The sequence below is a fragment of the Phasianus colchicus genome, chromosome 6 (genome assembly GCF_987193195.1).
Source record: "Phasianus colchicus chromosome 6, bPhaCol1.hap1.1, whole genome shotgun sequence".
NCBI lineage: Eukaryota > Metazoa > Chordata > Aves > Galliformes > Phasianidae > Phasianus > Phasianus colchicus.
This window is the reverse complement of record NC_143441.1, coordinates 16053020-16077043: the sequence shown is the minus strand read 5'-3', so window position 1 is coordinate 16077043 and position 24024 is coordinate 16053020. Positions and strand designations below refer to the sequence as shown.

Sequence of the window (24024 nt, the reverse complement as noted above, 5' to 3'; positions counted from 1 at the left end):
ATGTAAAAGGATAAGAAACAGCGTGAGGGGGGAGAACCTCCGGCGGTTCCCGGCAGCGCAGGGTTTGCTATTGACAAGTGTAACATTTCCTTCCGTCACAGTCCTGAGGCACGTGTTGGCCATCACACGAAACCCCGCGTTCCTCACGGCCAGCTCAAAGGTGCGGCCGCACGCCTTCCCCGGCCCGGCTGATCTCGCACAGGCGGACCTGCCGCAGCCAACGCAGCCCCTTCCTCGCCGCTCGGCTGGGAGGTGCCGGCCTTGGGCGAGGCCGCCTGGGCGGGTGCGGCGCTGCGGCACGCGGCTGCGGCTGAGGGGAGAAGAGGAAAAGCCGGGCGAGCTCCCGGGGCTGCCGCGTGCTGCCACGTGAGGGCTCAGGGCCTGGTAATCGGCTCAGAAGGAGCGCGCGGGCCGGCGGGACAAGGGGCGCTTTGTGCAGCTGCCGGTGGGGACGAGTGAGGGCCCGCGGCGGGAAGCTCCGGTGCGGCCCTGAGCCAGCGCTCCTTCCTGAGCCGTGCGTGTGCGGGGATCGCCTTCACCGGCATCGGTACTATAGCTCCTCTCAGGTGTTCTGAAAGGCCTGCTGCTCCTTCCCTTGCTGGGCTGCCTTTCCATTTTGTCTTTCTCCCAGCCGAGCGTTTGCTCGCTTGCTGGCTGAGTTCCGCGGTAGAACTTTCCGTTTATTTGCGTCACGGAAGAAATGAAGGAGCCCCAGCGCTCAGGCTGCGTTCTGCCTCTCTGACCGGTCGGGAGCTGTCTGTGCTCACCCACAAGGCACTCGGGTCCCTTGTCCTAGCAGCGTCACAGCTCACAGCAGCACTGTCACACACACGCGAGCCCCAGAGCGATGCAATATGGGTGTGCGCCAGGAGCTCGGCTAGCTTCAGGGTCTTGCTGGGATCAGCGCGGCAGTGCAGTAACGTTTTGTAGTTCGATGTGCAGAGCATACTAATAAAGAGCGACTGGTGGGATTATTATGGTAATGTTGACGAGTGAAGGCATGGGAATGGAACAGAACTTTTGAGTATTTCATAACTAGAGGGAAAACATTGAAGTGACCAACTTCTACAATAAAAATAATCGTAGACAATTGTTTGTTTATGTGGTACTGGAGAACTTCGGGGCTACTGGAACGGAACGTATCGGAGTTTGATGTCGTATTGTTTTGACATGAACACGTACTTCATTTGCTGCACTGGGAGAATGCAGCAAACCTCTCAAGGACTGAGTTCTTCAGGTTTCATTTTTTCCCTCCGCAGATCCTCAGAATTTGCACAAGATACACACCAGAACAAGACACCATGACATTTTCAGATGGCCTTACCCTGAACCGAACTCAGATGCACAATGCTGGATTTGGCCCCCTGACCGACCTCGTGTTCACCTTTGCCAACCAGCTCCTGCCTTTGGAAATGGATGACACAGAAACCGGTCTCCTTAGTGCCATCTGCTTGATCTGTGGAGGTACCGTAAGCAGGGAGTCAGATGCCTTTAAAACAACAGACGCATTAAGATCTTCATTTATGTTCTACTTGTTCTGCTTTCCTGTACTAAAATGTATAGATATATATAGAATATGTATAAGTAGTGTTATTATGTATTATATATATGCCACCTAAACCAGCTGCACTAAAGGCTTGTTTTCCACTGATGATGGTTATTGTTTTCATTATTGGTATGGTTTAAAATGAGCTGGATCAGTTCCGGTTCATCTTCATCTTATTGTTTGCCTCATAAAGTGCTACTGTAGGATATATCCCACTGCATTCTTCCTGAGCAGTGTTTGGGTACCTTCATGACTGAGCTGCGTTAGGGCAAGAGGCTGGTTGTGCAGCATTTACTCATAAATACAATTGCATGCATATGCATAGGGTTACATTTGTACAGAAGTCATTGGGAATAACCAAGAAAATGCAGGCTGTGCTTCAAATTTAGCAGAATAGCACTGGTAACATGATTGGGGGGGGGAAGAGCGGGGAGGAACTGATTCCAACTCAAAAGGGGCATTGCCAGGTAAAGTCAGGTAAAGTTATATTTCTTCAGTGTAAAAAAGAAAGTCTGATATCGTTTCCAGAATTCTCTTAAATTTCTGTTAATTTAATCACCCAGTATCTGTACCACTGTGCAAATTCTGGGCTAGTATTAGAAACACTGTGTTCAGATGGGCCTGTTGAAATGCAAACTTGAAACTGTTTTGGGGGTTGGTTTTTTTGTTTGTTTTTTGCATAATTAAGCTTTGCCATACTTAATTTGCTATTAGAAAATAACTGTTTTGAAAACAAAAGTCAGTCTTTATTGAAGGTGGCCCTTTAGTACCCTTTAGTACAAAATGATTCTACTTTTATGTCTCCAACCATAACCCATCAGAGGCAATGATGGGTTCTGAGACATCTCTAATGTATCACTGGTACATCCCCTTTTATGGCTGACGTTTGTTGTCACTTAAGCTAGCACTGCCATCTGCTGATGTACGGTGGTAACTCACTTTGGTTTAGCATCGATGCAAAGACCAAATCGGCTGTAATCAGTTCGTAAACCTGGATGGATACGAAATTAATTCTCAAATACTGTTTGCAGGAAGGTATTTTCCCCCTAGATAGGGAGCCTCTAGTAATTCCGAAGCACTGAAATGACAAACCTGTTCAGTAACCAGTGAAAAATGAAGTTTTGGAAAGCTAGGTTTGTCATCTTCCAAATGGAATAAATGCTACAGAGTGTATTTCTCCATATAAATGGAGAAAGTGATGAAATTCATGGGGGTTTAATCAAGAACATGGAAAAGCTTCTGTGATGAAGAAAATAAAAACAGTATTTAAGATCATAGAGTGACATGATGCTTCCTACAGATCGCCAGGACCTTGAAGAACCAATGAAAGTGGATAAGCTTCAGGAACCATTGCTGGAAGCACTGAAAATTTATATCCGAAAGAGACGACCCAACAAGCCTCACATGTTTCCAAAGATCTTAATGAAAATCACAGATCTTCGTAGCATCAGTGCAAAAGGTACAGTTCTCAGCGTGTTCTCAGAGGACATTGGCCTGAGGACCTGGGTGGTTGGTCCTGTGGGTGTTTCTAATAAAACTGAGAGGTCCTGTTGACCTTTCTTTTCATCTTGTTCATGTAACTGCCTGTTGAAAATGGTTCTACTTCAAACGTACACGATGCCACATTTTCCATACAATTCTCTATGAAGTCATTAATTGCTTTCCAGTTGTAGTGCTTGCTCCTTTGCTCCTGACAGTTTAAGTTAGTTATGAGACTACTCCATCAGCATTCACCTGGAAACTTATTCATTGCCTTTGCAATGGTTTCTGACACTTCCCAGCTCAGACATGAATATAAACTCTCCTTTCTTACCTGGAGTTATGCAGTGACTGAGTGCTCTCTGCAGCACTGGCATTGTAGCAGCATGGAAAAGCAAAGAATGTCAACAGGTTCTGTTCTCTGGAATCTTTCCCCAATAATCAGACTGTTTTTTCTTTAGTTTTGTTGACTTTTCTTGCCTTCTTTCACTTTTTAAAAAGCAGATTCATATTCCACTAAGCTAATTTTAAGTTGATGATCAGGAATCTTATGAGATGTATTGTACCAGGTATTTGAACTCTGAGCTTTATGGCTATAAATTGTCTATAAGTAAGTTGTTCTGTTTGATAGAAAATCTTCCCAACAGAAACAAACTGTGTAAAGGACATCCATTCTTCACTGTGGAACAGAATCTTTATATCCTCACTGTTTGACATTTAATTCCAGATGTAGTGGAAGTGTTGAGTCATGGCTTGAACCAGTAATTGAGCACCTGGTAGGAAGGCAGGGCCAATGCAGGGGAGCTCAGGTGTATGCAGTGCACCTGAGAGAAGTAAGAGGTGGAGCCAGGATCCACCCCTTCCCAGATCTCATTTAAGGGTTGGCAGTGGGGGCAAGAGTATCTTGCTGAGACCCCTGCATACCTGAGGCCTTCCAAAGGTGAGCAGATTCTTTTCTTCATTTCTGTGTCCATAGCTGCTGCATTTAAGCATATCCTCACCTGCTGCAGCCTGGGGCTTTGCTACTACGCTGTCACTGCTGCGCTTTTCATTGTATTGTAGCTTTACACCAGGATATTTCTGTCTCTTCCTGATCCTCACCACTTAACGTAGAATCATAGAATGGCTTGAGTTGGAAGGGACCTTGAAGATCATCTCATTCCAACTCCCCTGCTATGGGCAGGGCTGCCACCCACCAGATCAGGCTGCCCAGGACCCCATCCAATCTGACCTTGAATGCCTCCAGGGATGGGGCATCCACAGCCTCTCTGGGTGGCTGTGCCAGGGCCTCACCACTTTCTGAGTAAAAAAATGTTTTCCTAAAATCTAACCTATATCTCCCCTCTTTTATTTTAAAATTATTCCCCCTGGTCCTGTCACTATTAGTACAGTTTCAGAACTTTTTACGTGGTTTGTTTCTGTACTGGAAACTTATATTGAGGTCTCTCCAGAGCCTTCTCTTCTCTGGGCTAATGAAGCCCAGCTCCCATAACCTTTCTTCATTGGAGAAGTGCTCCAGCCCTCTGATCATCCTTGCAGCTCTTCTCTGGACCTGCTCCAACAGCTCTGCATTCTTCCTATGCTTGGGGACCTCAGGCTTAGTGAGAGTACTCCAGATGGGGCCTTACAAGGGCAGAGAGGGGAACAATCACCTCCATTACTCTGCTGGCTACTTCTCTTTTGATGCAGCCCAGAATACTGTGGGCTGTGAGAGCTCGCTGCTGGCTTATGCCCAGCTTTTTTGCCCACTGGCACTCCCAAGTCCTTCTCTGTAGGGCTGCTCTCCAGGAGTTCTCCCAGTGTGTTCTCATATCTGGGATTTTCCCAACCCAAGTGCAACATCTTGGCCTTGTTTAATCTCGGTAGGTTCAGATGTGCCTACTTTTTGAGCCTGTCCAGGTCCATCCCTTCCTTCTGTTTTGTCAGTAGCTTGGTGTCATCTGCAAACTTGCTGAGAGTATATGCAATCCTACTGTTCATGTCATTGATAAAGACGTTGAAGGGCACTGGTCCCAAGACTGACCCCTGAGGGACACCACTTATGACTGGACTCCACCTGGACATAGCACCTTTGACAACAACTCTCTGGCTGTGAGCATCCTACTATTTTTTTAATCCACCTAATGGTCCAGGTCTCAGCTGCAAGCTGTATTCTGTGGCTTTTTCTCTCCCTAAACTAGTATTACTTATTGGCTTGTAGTCTGGGTAGTCCAGATTAATTTTGTCATTTTATTTAATCCTACACACAGCAGCCTGCAAAGCCATCTCTATGTAAAAATGCCTGTAGTTGTTGCTCTTGGGAAGTACTGAACAGTTGGTTAACTTCAGTTATATCAGATGTAAGCAGAGTTGCTGTGTACTTTTGTGATTAATTAGCTCAAAGCACCTGCAACCCACAGAAAGCAGCTTCATCGAAGTATCCCTTTGGCTGAGTTTGTTTTATAAAACAAGGGTTTGTTAAATTCTGGTTCCTACTTCAGTTTGCTGTGAGGCAATAGTTAGTTCTGACATTGCACCACACCTGTTCAGCACAGAGCCCCCAACATTTTGTCCTCCTTCAGGCTTTGCAGATCCCATCCTGCTTAGAAACTGTGAAGTGCATTCTAATTTATAAAGCCTTCCGAGTGGTAGCAGTTGCCTTTAATTTTTCAACATCGTTCAGTACCATTTGGGTTCCTTCTGTGTAAAGATGTGGTTCATCTAATTTACTGTACTATTGGCTGCTGTGATCACCATTTTAAATCAATTTGTTAAGGAGAGCTCATCTTGCTCCATTTTACTGCAATGAATTGAAGGCATTTGCTTACATAATTTTGTATGCAGAACTATAGAGGGAGACATCAAAGCAGTTAGAATAACGTACCCTGAAATTACTACTGATGGTGCTGTGGAAAAACTCACGCACAACTCATCCTAATGGAAAGGATTTCTTTCTGTTTTCTTCTTGAAGGTGCGGAACGTGTCATTACATTGAAAATGGAAATTCCTGGATCCATGCCACCTCTTATTCAAGAAATGTTGGAGAACTCTGAAGGACACGAACCACTGACACCAACCTCAAATGGAAATACTGCAGAACACAGCCCGAGTATCTCACCTAGCTCAGTGGATAACAGCAGTGTCAGTCAATCCCCTATGGTGCAATAAGACATTTTCCAGCTACTTCAGACATTCCTAACACCTTATGTACAGGGATGAAAAGCAAGAAAAACATTTTTACTGCTGCTTACTTTCTGGACTTAATATATATCTATATATGTGTATATATATATAGATAAAAACTCAACAAGGACCAAGAAATTTTCATATGTATCGATATATACTCCTTGCTGTTTAAACTCTTAAAATAGAAAATGCAAACTTTTGAAACTCTAAATCAGCCATTTCATGCAAAAAAAAAAAAAATAGTTAAGCTTCTGTTTTCTCTTCTGAACATTCAAGACTGCATGGTGACAAGACAGATCTCAAACTTTAAATTCTGGTTGCATTTCTGATGACTTTGTACATACAGATGTATGGCTGTACTTTCTGTACTGGATGTTTGGTGCTTTCCTTTTGTCTCATACCTAAAACGATCAAGACACCAACCAGATGCAATGGACTACTGTACACATCCAGAAAAGGAAATTTCAAGGACCGTCTGATTAGTTAATATGAAAACTACTCTTTGATGCCCTCAGTTTGCATCTCCTTCCTTGTAAAAAGCATACAAAAATCCCTGCACTCGCAGAAAAGACATCGGTGTCGGCATTAACTGCCAGATCAGTTATTCAGATGTCATTTGTTCCGCTGTTAATGTCACTTTAAAATTTAAAAAGTGGTTTATTACCTGGCTGGTGACCTAGCTACACCGTTAACTACTACATTTCTACAGTAATGATAGCCTCCAAGGCAGAAACACTTCTCAGTGTTACCATGTTTTTGTTTACTTATTCACAAGCCATTAGGGAAACTTCATGGGATGATAACCAGCAGACTCATTTACAGCTTTCAAATGGGTGAGTCCAGGGTATTTCCTTAAGAGTCGACTGCCAGGAATGAGCTGAACTATGCGGCCTTCCAGGTGCTAGGGAAGTACAGACAGGACTTCCAGAAACACAAGGAGAGAATCTGCCTTCTTGGCCTTGTTAAATCACCATGAAGCAGAGTGAAAACTGTGGTAGAATGGTTAACAGATTTAAAGTGTCAGTTTCTTAGGTTTCATTTAAAGCACTAGTGGATTTTTTTTTATATATTCTAGCAAGTCTGTGATGTACTTTCACTGGCTCTGTTTGTACATTGAGATTGTTTAACAATGCTTTCTATGTTCATATACTGTTTACCTTTTTCCATGGAGTCTCCTGGCAAAGAATAAAATATATTTATTTTAAAAAAACACCTGTGTGGAAGTAGTCCCTTCAGCCCCAATGTTACACACACAAGACGGAGAGTTTTCCATTTTTTAATGTTTAAACTTCATTTCAAAAAGCAGGTTTGCTGTTTGCAACCATGACAATTAAAATGTGCTTTAGCACCGCTGTCTAGAACATCTCTACAAGCCAGTCAGACAAATACATGACATTTCAATGAGTAAAAAAGAGCATAAAACTGTAGGTGTAAGAACAAAATGTTAAAATGCCTACACACAAGAATAAAAACCATCAATTACATTTATCACATAAAATAAGTCAAATGTACAAAAGTTTGCGACAGAAGGGACCAAAAGGACAACACAAGATAGTCGTTGGAAAACAGTTGTGTGCTCTTTGGGCACTTAATTAAACATATCAAAATCATCATCTTCATCAGACTCTGCAAAATATTTCACTTCTTTTCTAGCCCGGCCTGTCCGGGGCTTTGGGGCAGTTTCGGAGGCAAAGCCTGACTGGAAGATTTCCACATCTGAATCCTGGTCAAAAGTGGCCTTCTTGGATTTCTTTGGAAAAGAAAAGACAGACAAGTCCTCTGTCAAGCTCTGTGCATTTTGCATCTTGACATTCAGACCTGAAGCAACTCCTCTCCAACAACTAATACATAGTCACACCTACATCAGGTACATCAGCACCTCCCATAAGAACATGCATCTTGGATTGAAAGGAACCTGTTAAGTTACAGTTTACAAACGGAAAGGACCACTGGGAGAACTGACCTTGCATGGTGTTGATTTAGGTGCCTTCTTCCCAGGGTTGTATTCACCTTCATTTTCTGAGCTTGATGCTTTCCTTTTCTTTGCCCCTCTCCCTTTTCCTAGGTGAGAGAATATAATTTCAATAAAACATCAAAGTTCAGCAAACTGGAAAAAGAACAGTCACATTACTACATTTTATCATGTCTGTATGTAAGTTCAAATTCAGCTTACAGCTCAAGCTTCTTCACAACAGCCAGAAAATACAACATAACATAGTTGATTTTCTCAGTTTTCTCTCTCTCTTCTATTCTTCTTCTGGAGTTACCATTTGTGCTAGCAATTCATATTGTCAGTTCAAGACAGGGCCAAAATTCACTAACCTAACTTCTTTCAGACTTATGAAGTACTCCAAGTCCTTGTAACTTTTTGTGCTGATAACACAGCATTAATGCACCTTTGCAGCTGAGGAATTTACAGCTAATGGCACCTATCAGCACTGGCACATCCTTTCCCTTTGCAGTGTTCTGGTGAAATCACTGGCTGTGCTGCAGTGCTTCTGTCTTTTTCTTAGAACTGAGAACTGGGATACCAATGAATTCGTTTCAAGAACCAGAAAACCTGACTTAATAGAACTACCAACGATCAGAACTTTACTAACGTGTATAAAGGTGAGCTCACAGAACGAAAATAAGCAGTATCCAACAGAACGGATGAGCACTTAAAAGGGGCTTGGAGGCATTAAATGCATTCCCAGCTGTTAAGGTCACTTAAAAAGTTCACAGCCCTGATAGTCAAGAAACGCCAGTGAACTATTTCTATCATAGAAAAAAGCTCAGGGCTGAGTAATCTCCTGGTGATTCATTCTCTAATAAATCAGTGTAGTTCTTCTTTTAGAGACTATTTCTACTTCACTCCAAATATAATTGTGAACCTGTGTTATAGAGAGTCCAGACACTGTGTGATGCTAATTGTCACCACAGCTAAATTACTACCTTTGGGTGCTGCAGTCTTCTTTGGAATGCCAAATTCTGAATCTGAGTCAGAATTTACAGTTTCCATCTTCTTGGCCTTGGGAGCCCTTTTAGGTTTAGGTGGTACATCTACTTTTGCTGTTAGAAGTTAGAGATACCGAATATGTTAAATTCACATATTGTTTAGAAATATTAAATTTTACTAGGCTACAGCGTAAATGGCAGATGTTAAAATGAGATGAGCCTCCTACACTTGAGGAAAACATGCTTCAGCTTTTATGTTAGAACTGCAAGGAATAAAAAGGAGGTGTTTCTTTTGTCAAGAAAACCTTTTAATTAAATTGTACCAGTTCATTCAGAATGTTCCAGTGTTTTTAATTAAATGCTTTTCCATCTTTTTGAGCACAAAACAGGTTACTGTTATCTAAAGCAGCAACATAAGTTCTCCAAGTCGGATATTTAAAACATGCTCAGATACATTACATTACAAAACAGCTTGCTACTTGTGCCATTTCTGCCTTCACAGTGGTACAACCTTTGCCACAACTGCAGAACAACCCTCCCCATGATTACTGCAGGACTCTGAGGCACAATGCATCTGTGTTGTTTTCTGTTTATCCAAAGAAAAAGAACCTCAGGAAAAGAAGAAAGGACAGGGAGGAGACATATCTGTGGAATCCTTACTGAATTTCTACTACTGTTACACAACTTGTCTTGCCATCTTTAAAAGACAGTACTTGTATTGCTCCAAAAGCAATGCCTCCTATTTATTTTCATGGAAATTACAACAAATATGAACAGCTCAATAACACCATTTGATAGTGTTTTCACTGTAGTCACCACCATTATCTATGCATTTTTATCGGCAATAAACAAGAGCCTGCATGCTGTGGTGGTAAAAATCTGCACCAGCAGAGGTGACCCACTGTCACTGTCAGCACTGCTGGAATGCAGCCCCCACGGCTTCACTGTGCTCACTGTTTGGTCTCTATAAACATTCAGCAAGTGTCAATTAATGTCAATGGATGCAATTTTTCTGCATAGAAGAATTCATTTCCACTCCTTTGCTTCACCTGCACTTCCACGTCAGACACCATTTTGTCAGACTGCCCCTCTGCTGCCATCTGTTGCATTTCAATTGGATGTAATGGAATGTTGCTGGGAAGGTTCAACCTCGGCTGCCATACCACCACCATCCACTTCTGATATCATGGGCCAAAGTAATAAGACAGGAGGCATTACTTTTGGAGCAGCCCTCATACATACACACCATGGAGGACAAGAAATAATGCACTCTACATGTTGAAAGACAAACCAGCCCTTCTATGAGACCCCCTGCTACACTCCTGACCTACGTGTTATCTGTCAGTCCTAAATACCTCAAAGATATGGCATATGTAAAAAGCTCCAGATAGCAGGAACGTAAACACTGGTGAGTACTCAGGCTTTCATCTGTGATATTGCTAAGGGAATGTCTTCAGACAACTGATGAGTGTCTCCAGAACCTTTTTGGCTATGCTGCCTTTAACTGCTACCTGCTGGAGAATCACTGTATTTTGTGCGATTGATGATACCTTCTGAGTAGTCCCGGTATCATGTCCTGATAATATCAAAATCAAAGCTTTCCTTGGCATCAAGGAGAGGCTCCGGCAGCCTTTTAAATAGACTCTGAGAGTGAAGAACTGATGCTTAAGTTGGAACTCAGGAACCATATATGAAAACAACTTAAAATAGGTCTCTATAGATATCTCAATTAGAAGACAAAAGAACTATATTAGCATAAAGCAAGTTAGAGTCAGTCAATGCCAGAGATCAGGAAATTTCATCTCAAATTGATCAAGGTCTAAGAAGAAGCTGAACTTCTAACTATTCCTTTATTTTCCTTGACTAAGAAAGGAATGTGGCCATACAGATAACAAGACTGAAGTAGTTCTTCAGTATCAGCTTCCTGTCCTCCAAAATTCAGGCTTTGAAGTCACAAAAAAACTCCATACAACCGTTCGTAATGATTGCTTCAGCTACACAATAGACATTCCCCTGTGAGGCACTCACCAAGGGTGAGTGGATACCAGAAGATGGACTCAGAACTAAGGACATGACTAAAAGAATACCAGCTGACCCATAACTAAGTGTGTTAATTTAGCACTGCACTGTCAAAGAAACTGTGATCGTGTACAGTTTGGGCAAAGGAGAGAAGATGAAAACTGCTGAATGCTGTGAATTTTCGTGCACTAAAAAGAAAATTGTGTCTCTAAGACTACTATGGAGACAGAAGTATAACTCTTCTTCCTTGCACAAAAGCCTGTTTATACCTATTTTGAAATGGTAAAAGTTAATCAGCACTCAGAAACATCACAGCTGTGTTCTGAAGTTTCAAAGCTATGTTAATGACAACTAAGTGCATCCACACCTTCAAAAAAGAGAAAGAAAGAGAGAGGTTGAATGTTAAGTTGCATCCATGCTATTACATACACAGTTCTTTCTTGTATTTAAAACAGAAGTTAATCATAAAAGACTTAATAATAAAAATAGTCTTCATTCTTTGTATTACAGAAATTTACTACTGATGATTAAAAAGTCTTCAAGTGTTTGGGAATCAGTCAGACATTCACTGATTCAATTAGAGTAGCACAATGTCAGTGAGACAGAGATTAGAAATGTGGAAACAAAGAGGGAGGGTGAATGGATGCTGCAAATCCCTGGCACCTAACCCATAAAACAAGATAATTTTTTCCTCATTTTTAATAAAGTAAATTAATTATAGTAACTGGCTGCTTTCAGATTTCCTGGAGGTATCTTTTTGAGTACTAATTTGTGTACTAATCTGTGTACTTTTCGTGTACTAATTAATGTACTAAGTTCAGCTGTAAGTTGGTCAAAGAAAACCACCGTATTACAGCAAAAAAATTGCTTTTGGAGGAGAGACTATTAAGAAGAAAGAAAAAAAGAAAGTTATCTGAAAGAAATAATAGAAGCAAGGCAAAGATTTGAAAGCAGAAAAAACCTGCAGTCTACTATTTGCTAAGAAGACAACAATTTTTCAACTTATGTAGAAAAAAATTATTTTCAGCATTAATTATGGCAAGCATTTGGTATAATCCTTAAAATGTATTCAGAAACAGGCTCAGAGCTCTCCTTTAGAAGTAGATAGATAACAGTATATATGCCAATATTCTCCAAGGAACACAGTGCTAAAACAAATTATTCCAACAAATATGCATGCACAACTAATGAAACCAGTACAAATAATGAACTTGCTCTTGGAACTGTCCTGAATTCCACGGTTTAAGAACATGCAAATTGCAGTTCTAAAAGCCTAACTAACAAATGAAGAAACTTCTACCTCTGAAGTGTAAAGGTAGCCTTCCATTCTCTGTATCAAAAACTACAAGTACGTACAACTATGGTCTGCTTAGGATTTAAGTACTTCTTGGGGATTCCTCCTTTGGACTGTTGCCCTTACTTCTAACGTTGATAAGTTAGATGCATTATAGAAGACTATCTTCAACAGGAGGACATCATGTCTCATTTATTTCCTGAGGGTTAAAGCCTTTCATTAGTTTAACTACAAGGCTGAACTCCATATATAGTAAGTATTGACATTATGGTAGGGAGAAAGAAATTAATATCATTAAGAAGCTGGAAGAAATTCACAACATCTCCTGCAGCACCACTGAATTTGAAACAAATGAATGCTATTTCCACTTTTCAGATGATGATGGTGAAGAGATGATGCAAAGATGGAAGTGAAGAACTTTAAAAAAAAAAAGGCTTGATTTACAGGGTAATCCTACACTTACCTTTTTTGGCAGCTACTGTTTTACTTAGAATTTTCTCTGTTTGTTTTGGGGCGAAAGGTGATGAGAAAACAGGAGTAGAATCCTCCTCATCACTGTCCAATTTTGTTGTATCTATAACCACAGAGTATGTTCAGAATAAGATCTGTTCACTGCATATTCATTACATTCAAGATCAATCCCACAGATACACTCTTCTGATACTACAGTGAGGCTATGGGCATACCGTGTACCTACAATACAAGCTGTGCTCCTCTCATTCCTTTTCTCTCTATAAATCTCAATGCCATTATTCTTAAAACTACTGCATTAAGTTTCTATTTATGACATAAAACCCCATATATATTCTGTAAAAATTGCTAACGGTAAATAGATCAGTGAAAACAAGCTCACCATCATCTGTCTTCTGAGAGTAAGATGGGAATGAGAAAATGTTCCCAAAGTCTTGATTTTTCTTCTCTTGAGACATTTTTCTACTTCCAGACACAAGAAGAAATTGCATAAATTGCATTAACTACATATTGAAATGTGCGGACATTATAGCATCCATAAGAGATTAAATTATTGTTTTTGCATTGTAACATGTATCTAACATTTCAGCAGACAAATCCTTAATAAAATCACTATCCTGCCATGCATTGTAACCATTTAAAATTAACAGCATTACATTTTTATCAATAGTTCTGTATACCAAGTTGGTACAAGAAGGAAAACAAAAAATTTTACTAAATACAATTCACAGATGACATTACTGACAGTCTATCACAATTTGGTAAGCCATGTCTTCCCTGCCCAAGTCAGTGAGATAATATACACTTCCATCCCTCCCCAGAAATGTATACATTTATTTTACATATTATGTGTAGATTAATAATTAATCAATATTCCATCAGTTTTTTTAGAGAGTTCTGTATTCAAAAAAATTATTAAAAAATATATACTGCTGAGTTACAGTACTTACTCTGGAGATGGCTTTGATTTGACTGGAGAGAAGTCATATTCATCTTTTTCTAAACTGTCTGAGGGAACGAACTCATCGTCTCTGTCATTTATAACTGGAGAGGCTTTTACTTTAAGCTCATCTAAATCATTATTATTGTTGGCATCATCGTCATCATCAGCATCATCTTCTTCTTCTGAGAAGTCAAATGTATACTTGGGTCTCTCAGCTAAAAGAAAAATACATATTTACACATTTCAATAGTTATGCTACCACATAAATAAATTAAAGGGGAAGTCACTCAGCAATCCCTGCCTCAGATTACAAAAGACTTGAGAAAAAAAGTCTTATTTGAGTCTAGAAGAATAGAGGCACATAATTTCTCACATCAGGAGTAGTGCAACCAGCAGGAGCAGGGAGGTGATCCTCCTGTACTTAGATCTGGTGGGGCCGCATCTTGAGCACCACGTTCAATTTCAGGTCCTTCGCTACATGAAAAAATCCAGGCCCTGGAGCATGTCCAAAGAAGGGCAAAAAAGTTGTCAGGAAACTGGGGCAGAAGTCTTATGGCTGAGAGATCTGGGATTGTTCAGCCTGGAGGAGGCTCGGAGGTGACCTGAATACTCTTTACAACTACCTGAAAGGAGGTTGTGGCAAGGTGGGGGTTGGCCTCCTCTCCCAGGTAACTAGAGATTGGATGAAAGGGAATGGCTTCAAGATGCACCAAAGGAGGTTCAGTTCAGATATTAGCAAAACCCTCTTCTCCAAAAGAGTGGTCAAGCACTGGCACAGGCTGCCTAGGGAGGTGGTTGAGCCACCATCCCCAGAGGTGTTCAAGAAACATGCAGATGTAGTACTAAGGAACATGGTTTAGTGGAAATATTGGTGGTAGGTGGATGATTGGACTAGATCATCTTAGAGATCATTTCCAACCTCAAGGACTCTTTGATCAGATGCCATTTGTGGCTCGCTTCATAATGGCATTATGAAGACATTACTGCATGAGTATGTTTTAAGAAATAAGAATCCTTCACTTGTAGTCCAAGTTTTCTTGATGATATCAATTGAACAATCTTTCTAATTGAGTGCTTGAAAAGTTGATCAACAATTTTCCAGAAGAATCTTGTGCATTTCTTAAACTATCAAATATTTCTATATTTTTCAAACTGATACTTTTGCCTATTAGAGACTTTTTCAGTTTTTTTTTTTGTTGTTGTTGTTGTTGTTTTTTTTGCAGCCAGTTAGGTCTTTGGGCCTTGTTGGACAATATAATTGCATTAAAGTTATTTCTCTGTAATGGTATTTTTTTTCAATATCTTGTGTAATTCACAGTTTTTTTGAGTAATTTCTATTCTAGTATTTTGGATAAGGTGAAAGATTTTTGGATCAAGTTACAAAATCTTTCACAGCAACTCTTGGTCTTGCCATTAAGGGTTTTTTCACAAACATCACAGTGAAGAGAATACAGTGCAAGTTATCTGAAGAAGATAATGTCTTAAAGAGGGCTATAGTCAAAATAAACCATAGGTTAATATGTAAAGTTTAAACGTTCTGCCACGGTGCACATTTCACAAAAGCTGGAGTACCTGCAGCTCTCCTGAGCAGAGAGTCTCTTGGAATAATCACAGGCTCACTCTCTTCTAAATCACTTTCAGACTTGGACTCATCATCTGACCAGGGGTTTCGTTTCTTCACTTTTTTTGCACTGGATTTTGTAGATGATGGTGTTCTTCTTACTCTAGTACCTGTAACAAGTTAAAGCATCTTTAACAGTCAGGGAAAAAAAAAATAAAACCACAGTACTTCTGCCTTCTCTAACCGTTTATGTTGCATAAACTTAGCATAATTTGTCTTTAAAAGTTTTCTTTAAACATTTTAAGTTTTGTTTTACTTCCTAAAGGAAAATTTAAGAATGTGAAGAAAATTTTTATATAGAGAGGCTAACCTGCTGCTGCCAAACAAATTTGCTCTAAGACAGAAAAGCATAAAAGTCTCTAATTTGAAGTTTTAGCTCCTGAGCAGTCAAATTCCCATTTTTAAAAGGTTACTGGAGCTTTTCAGGAAAAGAACAGTTTTTTCCACTATTTAGAGAATTGGGTCAGGTACGGTTATTGGAAAAATCCAATTAGCATGGGAAGCAGAAGATCCTCTGCTAGAGATGGTACAATACAATTACAGGGCAAGCTCAGGTAAAGCTGACTAATTGACTCTGGCTCAACACTGACAACGGTGGATTCAATCATAACTGTATTCAGGGTGCTTATCTTTTCATGGGGGTTATCTATTCATACTCAAATATTCTCTTTATTCCTTTAGCTTTCTGTTTTGTTGCTGTCTGTCACACCTCTGCCCCAATAATCAAATATTCTGAAACAGTAATAATAAATTCCTATTAATAGAGAAAAAAGAGAGTTAATATAGACATTGGTTAGTTTGCCACACCATAGTGTGTGACTTATTTAAAAGTCACCATGACTGAATATGCCAGAATATATGCCAGAAAATAAGTTTGTTTAATAAGTTCTGCAAGCTATACTGTACACTGAGACTGAAGATCAGGGCTTGGCCCTTAGAGGCAGAGAACATACATGTTACATATTTTCATTTGTACACAACCTAATTATGTAAAAAATAATCTATTTTTTTTCTACTCACATATTCAGTGATTTAGATCCCTCCCCCTCAAAATCATATGTAGAAAACAGAAGATCCCCACTTCAAGGGAAGCAGAATACTTAAAAGAAATTCCAGTAAGTAGTAATCTAGTAAGTAACTAGAGAACCATAACAGAAGTGCCTACATGTTTAACCTGAGTATTGACTACCTCTGCTTTTAATTTCCATGTATGCTGTAAGTAATACTAAAGTGTTTCAAAGTATTTCCACACATCTCTTTAAGGAAGAAAATCACTTATGCCACTTATTATTGTGGCATATTTCCCTTCTCATCGTGTGCTAAAATACACTCAATACAAAATTAGTACTCATTTAAGCTTAGTGATGACTGTGTAAGTATATCTCACCAGGCTCCTTCTTCTCTCTCTTCAGTTTAGGGATTTTAGTTGCCGAGGCTGCTGTATTCACCGAGTCATCCCCACCACCCTCAGCCTGCACGCCACCAAATTCTTCATCAAATTCCATTTTTATTGCTACAGAATCAGCATCACCCTAAAAATATTAACAAGTTGGTCAAAATAAATTATACCTTTATATTTCAACAAAAAACTGCAATACAACTTTTAGAAGAGAATAAATGAAAGTAGACTACTGTACGGACATTTTAATAGTATTGGAAGGAAAAAACAAAACAAAACAAAAAACTTCCCAGCAATAAGTAGTCATAATAGGCATTCAAACAAAAAATAAATCCAGCATTAATTGCTTTACACATTAAGTTAGCAAAACATCATACATACAGTATGAATGTGGTCTAGTGGTTTGGATTTGTATTATCAGTAGAGAAAAATAAAGCAGTTAAACAATCTAACTACAGCAACAGTTGGTTTACCTTTTTCCTTTTCAGCAATTTCCTACTGGCATCAGCTTTCATGGCAGATGTAATCTGTGGAACTATTCTTCTACCAAATGGTGATGGCATGGTCTCTTCCAACTGAAGTTTCTTCATCTTGGGTTTACCAACTTTACCTTTTATTGGTTTGCCAACCATACCAGCCAGAACATCTTCTCTTTCCTGTGCTTCTACTTTCTAACAAACAACCAGGGACGGGAGGGAAACATGTTCATTTTCAGTAAGGGCAAAGTGGAACATGGTGCTTTTTCAATATTTATTTATTAACATGGAACAGAAGACTGCCCTTAATTGTCATCTGAATTATAACATAGATTTTACTAATGGAAAATCAATCACTTAATCTTGGTAAGTTCTTCCTTACTTTATGTAGTTAAAAACTACACTTTTTTTCAAGCCTAAATAAATACAAACTTTTCTACACTTTGGAATATCTTTCTTTCATCAAGTTTCTGTTCCTTATGTATATCTCCAGGTACTACTGTGAGTTTTCGGTCTGTCAGCGTTTAAAGCAAGCAGCTAGCTTTCAGAGCAAGTTTTATAAGGCACATTTTCCAGTCCTTCCATCAGTTTTTTATTACAGAAGCTGAGGCTTCAGCACAGAATACTTCCAACTGCAGCTGCACCATGAATGCACAGAGAAATAAACATCTTATTTGTATTATCCTGCATTACTTCAAAAGATTACATCATCCATTTTCACGGAACACTGAAAGTCAAGGCTCAGCAAGTTACCCACCAATACGCCTTTACCTTTTTTCAGAGGTACTAATGAGGCAAGGTAAAAGCCCTTTGTCCAGCACTTCTGGTCTACATGCTTTGTTCCTAGATTTCTGGCTTTCCATTTGACAATACTTACTGCTTCACAACAGATTAGATCACCTAAAATTGCTAGTTACTACTCCCAGGTTTTTTTTTGTCATCTGAAAACAAATTTGTTCCTGGTAATTTTTCTTTCACTGACTTGGAAAAAGCATTGTACTGTACAGACGCAAGAAACAATCCCTGAGGACCACAAATAAGAACTCAACTACCCAAAACAGATTTCCCACTTGTCCCTATATTTGGAGATCCATCTGGTTTCAATCAATTTTTTCCTTTTTTTTTTTTTTTTTTGGCTTATTTTTAATATATATTTTTAGAAAGATTTATACAACATACTTCAAGCTCTTCAACAAAAGCTGCTAAGTCTTCTTTCCAGAGATCCGAAGCAGATTTCCTTTTAAGGTCGTTTAGTTCTCTCTCCTAAAACGTGAAAGTAGCATATAAAATATAAGTCTCTAAGTTATGAGTTGGCTGAATCATCAGTTAGAAGTATCCTAGTAAATACTACTTAAACTGAACATTCATAATTGGACGCATCAGTAATTATTAAGTCATTTCAGAATAAGCCTCTCACAGCGTACCAACCTTTGAATCTCTGTGCTTAATTAGCTCTTCCACTTTCTCTTTTGTAAGTGACCATAGAGACATGTTTAAGATATAGTTAAAATCAGGGCCAGAAGTTGATCCAGAAGCAGAGGAGGCATCATCATTTGGGTTTTGTGGGTCCTCCTCTTCTGCTGCCTGAAGCGAAATATTCAGAATTAGACATATAAATAATGTTAGCTCTGTAAATGATCAGCAGCAATTCCTCAAAATACCCTGATGGATTAGTAAGGTGTTTCCTCATGGATTCAGTAACATCAAAATTTTTCTTGTCTTTTCCAAAAAGCCATGTTCCTGTCACTTTCTACAGTTGGATTGTTTAATTATTGATTTAAGAATACAAAGCTGAACTTAATGTTAGCAATTTGCATTGTATCCTGTTGGCTACAGAAACTGGTACCTTCCTACCTTCTCACACAGGATGGAGATCTTTGCCCTGGACATGCAGGTACATCTGTTTCTTTAGAAACTAGCACAGTTTTGTATAGCAGTATACAAACTGCTATAAAAACCCCGAACAGATGAAGTTCTCATTCTAAACCTTTGTATTATCTAGTTGTCTTCTTAGAATTATCTATGTGAAACACCACCATTATGCAACAATATTTGTATCTAAGTTTATAAGAATGAAAGCCAATAAAAATTAGTAATGAATAATCTTTTAAAGTGTTGTGTCATAAATTAATTAGACTACTGCAAAACAAACATCTGGATAAATGAATATCACTGAATATCATTTATAACAATAGCATCAAACATATCCAGAGATTTCTGATCATCACCTTTTCCTGTGCTTCTTTCCAAGCTTTAACTGGATCAGATTCATAGCCCCTCTGAACCAACATTTGAATCAAATCTCTTTTTGATCTATTTTCTACAATACAAAAAAAAAGAAAAAAGAAAAAAGAAAAAGAAAAAATCAACATCATGAAAGTCAATGTCTTACATGGAAATATATTTTATATTTATTTATATAAAAAAATTTATATATATATTATTTATATATATATATATACACACACACATATATATATATATATTTAAATCACTTCCAGATTTCCTCCCAACTCTATTTTAGAGAGTATTTACTCACCTATGGTAATTTTCCCTTGTATCTTCTCCAGAATGAAGCGAGCTTGGTTGTTTAGCTTTGTAGATTCAGCACCCAGCATTCCCACAAGCCATTCCTTACGTAAACTATAATAATGTAATCGCAAATCAAAGAACTCCTTCAAAATGTCTTGCACAGTTTCATACTTCTTTAAACATCCCATATGATCAAATAGCACCTATAAAATATATAATATATGGTTTGAAAGAGATTTCATAACTCAAGATTTTTTAATCTTTGTGTATGAGTTTATTTCTATTGCTCTCACACGCACTCTACATGAAGAATAGTATTTTGAAGCCTGAGAGCTCAAACCTTCCTCTGGGATATACAGCACATAGCTAGATAGAGAACACCAAAATTCAGCTGAAAGTATAATTTTATCTAAATAGTAAAGCACAAGTTCAAAGGCACATAATGACTCACACACAAAAAAAAATTGTGTAACAATTGAAGAGTAATTTTTATAATCTCTAAATTCTTATGTGAAAACTGCCACTTCAAACATCTCAGAAATCCTTCAAGCTCAAGTAAAAAAAAATAAATCATTTTTACATCACAGGCAAAATCAATTCTGCCTAACTTCTGACACCTCCAGTTCAGACATTTATACGTGAACTAGTCACCCTGGGCACCCCTCTATAGTCAGCTGAAAGAAATAAATCCACCCCTAGGGAAATTCATCTGTCCAAAGCATCTGTTTGGTAAGTGGATGCATAATGGACTCATATTGCCATCTAACCCTTTAAGATGTTTATACCAGGACAGATTGATTCCTACACAAATTTGGCCCTTACAGAGAGATTCTTATGGTAGTTCATACAGTTATTCGAACCTGTGAGAAGTACAATCTCTTTGAGTTGGCACATTTGCTTTTCAAAATGAATCTATACAATAGATTGAGCAAGACCATTTTCAACACAGGCATGTGTGTATTTTTGCTTTGAGATAATGTTTTAAAGTAGCACCTGCCAAAAAGGGTCTAGAATTCTAGACAGTTCCAGTGATGTTTCAAAACTCAAGTAGCCCAACATGGTCAGAAAATCAAGACTGGCATTATCTCCAAGATGAATTAATTCAAACAGTTCAAAATTACTTTTTGTGAGCAGCAAATATGAAGAGAGATTTGTTCAGTCATGCCAAAATCACTACAAAAACATTCAAGTTTACAAAAGGAACTGTAAGTATTCTGATAGCCAAACATAAAAAAGTTACCATAGAATTACAAGTAAGACTTGTTTGAAGCTTAAAGACTTTGTGCAATCCAGCAGCTTCTGCCTGTGCAAGCTTTTCTTCTGTCATCTTCACAACGAATTTCACAGTTGTATCTGTGTGGTACTCCTTGTAGTCAGAAATTAATGCTGGAGTTTTTTCTGTTCCATTCAGCATGGGTTCTAGAACCTGTTCTTTGTACACCTATTAAGAAAAAGATAGCAAAAAACAGAAACACTTATTCAAACTTCTTAAAATTCCTAATTCTTTAAACCAAGCTAACAACCAAGCTAAGATTTCAACTTAAGTACCACAGCTGAAACCAATGATAATTGACAAAACCAGTATTACCTGCAAAATGAAAGCTGGGATTAGAAAAAACGTAAGAGCCATTCCAAAAGGCCAGGAAAGTCTACTTAAAAAAATAATTAAAAAAAAAAAAATGGGGGGGATAATGTATTAACTCAGCAGAAGAAGCAGTTATTCTTTGTAGCAGCAGTAGATGTAGCAGGACAGTAGATGGCACAAGTAAAACCCCCTTCTACAAAGGGACAGAAAAAAATGAAAAGAATGAAATCATGTTTCCTTCCATGTACATAAAATGTTCAGAAGTGGACTAAAACGTTCTCCTGCATGTAGGATAAAATTGCTTAATATAGAGCTTATTTATTTGTTTGTTTCTATGTAGAGATGTTTCTGCTTCTATGACTTAGACACACAAAGTAGCTATATCCATTTATTCATTAACTGTAAAGTAAAGGTTAAATAAATTACCTTAGCTGTTGATTACACAGGTTCTGGGTTCACACAAGTATTCTTACTGTGCAAAGTTTGTTTGTTTATTTTTATTGTAACATACCTGGGTCCATGTCCTTACAGGTAGCTCTGTAATTTCTACAGTGTTCCTGTCCACCACAAATATTTCACCACTGACTACATACTGGTTTTGACCAAGTTCTTGAATGGTTCCTTTGAAGTTTTTGTAGTTTGGGAGCTGAAATTGCAATAAAAATCAGTGGAATGCTAAGAAACTTTGTAATAAGACATGGAAGATATTTTTTTTTTCCCATGCACCATACAGCTATCACTTTATATTGGGCAAATCCAACAACCAGCCTTCATTGCTGCTGATAATCTTATGTCATAGTAAAAACGTTATCAAAAAAAACCAACAAGATACACACATGCAAGTGACAAGCAATTACCTTCTTATCTAAAGAGTAGATAAACAATTAAGAAGATACAGCTGAACCCAGGAAGGTGGTGTTCCTCTTTGGTTTGTTGGCTGTGAGATTCTTTTTGTTTGTTTCTAATTTGTTTTATTTAAGTTGCTTATTGTTTTTTTAATTTGGTTTCCTTTTTGGATTTTTTTTTTTTTTTCTTTCAGAAAACAGCAAACACAGCTAAGGCATGACAGAAAGTGGATTAATACCCCACTCTCACTATAAGTTTACATTAACACAAAAAGAAATGGAGAAGTTGTGCTACCTTCCCTAGTCATTTTTTTATTCATGTGCTGTCTGGCAAAGATAGTGGAACCCATCCAGTTTAAAAATTAACTAATGGGGTGACAGATTTTTAATTACTGTTATTATTTACTTTAACTGAATTGATTCCCTTATCCAGCTTACCATGCAGCCACAAACACATACCAGAATACTGAAAGGAGCTAGATAGAGGCAGAACTGCCTCTTTCAACCACAGTGAAGCTTCAAATGACTGAGAGACTACACAGAAGGCCTAGGAGTCCTAAGGGAATGGCAATGGATTGCATTAATTAAAAAAAGTCTAATTATTGTTCCCAAGAATTTGAAAAAGAAAATTTAGTAAGTCATGGAAATTGACATTGCACTCTCAGAGGCAATGAAATGTGACCTAAGTAGAAATGTTTCTGCTTCTATGACAGACACACAAAGTAGCAGTATCCATTTATCCATTAATTGTAAAGTAAAGGTTAAATAAATTACCTTAGCTGTTGATTACACAGGTTCTGAGTTCACACAAGTATTCTTACTGTGCAAAGTTTTTTTGAAATATATGCCACTTCCAAGAACTTCTTGTAAAATTTGAAATAAAGGAGCAGAAGCTACATACAGCAGCTGCTGATTTTCTTGAACAGTGACAGTACCTTCTCCTATGCTTACAGATGAGTACAATTCGGATAAGACAGTGGAAACTTTATATTTGGCTGAAGATAAATAGTTGCACCTCATAAGAGAAATAGTGGCACAACTTTCTACTCTACTCCTATGCAAAATAACTATCTCTAGGACTTGAAATTTTGAAGTCTTACAGTCAACACAGAACAGAAAGTTCTCTAAAATAACTGGAAATATACAAATTGCATTGTTTTTTTTTTTTCTTCAAGATGAACTTCCCAACAGTCAAGTAAGGCTCCTATGCAAAATTACCAGGACAATTCAACCCAGATATTTCAATAATCAAGCATTCAGAGAGTTATAGGACTACATTTCCTACGTACAAAATTAGGTTTGATTAGCAAATGTATAAAATGCTAGTATATATTATTATTTTTACCATAGGATGGGGATCTAAGCCATCCAGCATTCGTCTGACGTTGTTTACAATCTCTCTGGTATCGTAGTTTGGAAGTTTGCAAGCCCATCCAGTACCAATTCCTTCAGCTCCGTTTACTAAAACCATAGGAATGATGGGAATATACCATTCAGGCTCTACACGCTGGTTGTCATCATAAAGGAATTTCAGCAAGTTGTCATCCACTGATGGAAAAAGAAGCCTGGCTAAAGGGCTTTAAAAAAGAAAGAAAACAAAAAACTGTTTAACTGCTGTCCCACTAGTTACATGTATAAGTGCTTTAACCCTCAATGTATCTAAATGTGACCTATTTTTCTCATGTCTTCTTTTATTTGCCATTCGGAAATGA

General features: G+C 38.4%; 2 protein-coding genes across 17 annotated transcripts in view; one reads left to right on the top strand and one right to left on the bottom strand.

Annotated features, from left to right (window-relative positions):
• The window catches only part of RARB (retinoic acid receptor beta), a 319855-nt gene extending 312475 nt beyond the window's left edge, over positions 1–7380 (top strand). For 9 of the 13 annotated variants that reach the window (XM_090142551.1, XM_090142548.1, XM_090142549.1 and 6 more), the window contains exons 8-10: positions 1260–1464; positions 2847–3005; positions 5976–7378. In XM_090142551.1, the coding sequence (XP_089998677.1) occupies positions 1260–1464; positions 2847–3005; positions 5976–6172 (561 nt within the window). In that variant the 3' untranslated portion in view covers positions 6173–7378. Of the gene's footprint in view, positions 1–1259; positions 1465–2846; positions 3006–5975 lie in introns of all 13 variants that reach the window. The other 4 variants (XM_090142554.1, XM_031590237.2, XM_090142555.1 and 1 more) reach the window with 3 other exon arrangements.
• Positions 7381–7452: 72 nt separating this feature from the next.
• Positions 7453–24024, bottom strand: part of TOP2B (DNA topoisomerase II beta) — a 61231-nt gene continuing 44659 nt past the window's right edge. Inside the window, exons 21-36 of one of the 4 annotated variants that reach the window (XM_031590232.2) lie at positions 23658–23889; positions 21979–22113; positions 21123–21323; positions 19890–20085; positions 19579–19670; positions 18779–18934; positions 18530–18613; positions 17348–17545; positions 16863–17007; positions 15427–15585; positions 13862–14069; positions 13294–13376; positions 12904–13014; positions 9125–9241; positions 8154–8251; positions 7453–7940 (exon numbers count right to left, since the gene is read on the bottom strand). In XM_031590232.2, the coding sequence (XP_031446092.2) occupies positions 7779–7940; positions 8154–8251; positions 9125–9241; positions 12904–13014; positions 13294–13376; positions 13862–14069; positions 15427–15585; positions 16863–17007; positions 17348–17545; positions 18530–18613; positions 18779–18934; positions 19579–19670; positions 19890–20085; positions 21123–21323; positions 21979–22113; positions 23658–23889 (2377 nt within the window). In that variant the 3' untranslated portion in view covers positions 7453–7778. The remainder of the gene's footprint in view (positions 7941–8153; positions 8252–9124; positions 9242–12903; positions 13015–13293; positions 13377–13861; positions 14070–15426; positions 15586–16862; positions 17008–17347; positions 17546–18529; positions 18614–18778; positions 18935–19578; positions 19671–19889; positions 20086–21122; positions 21324–21978; positions 22114–23657; positions 23890–24024) is intronic. The other 3 variants (XM_031590233.2, XM_031590234.2, XM_090142546.1) reach the window with 3 other exon arrangements.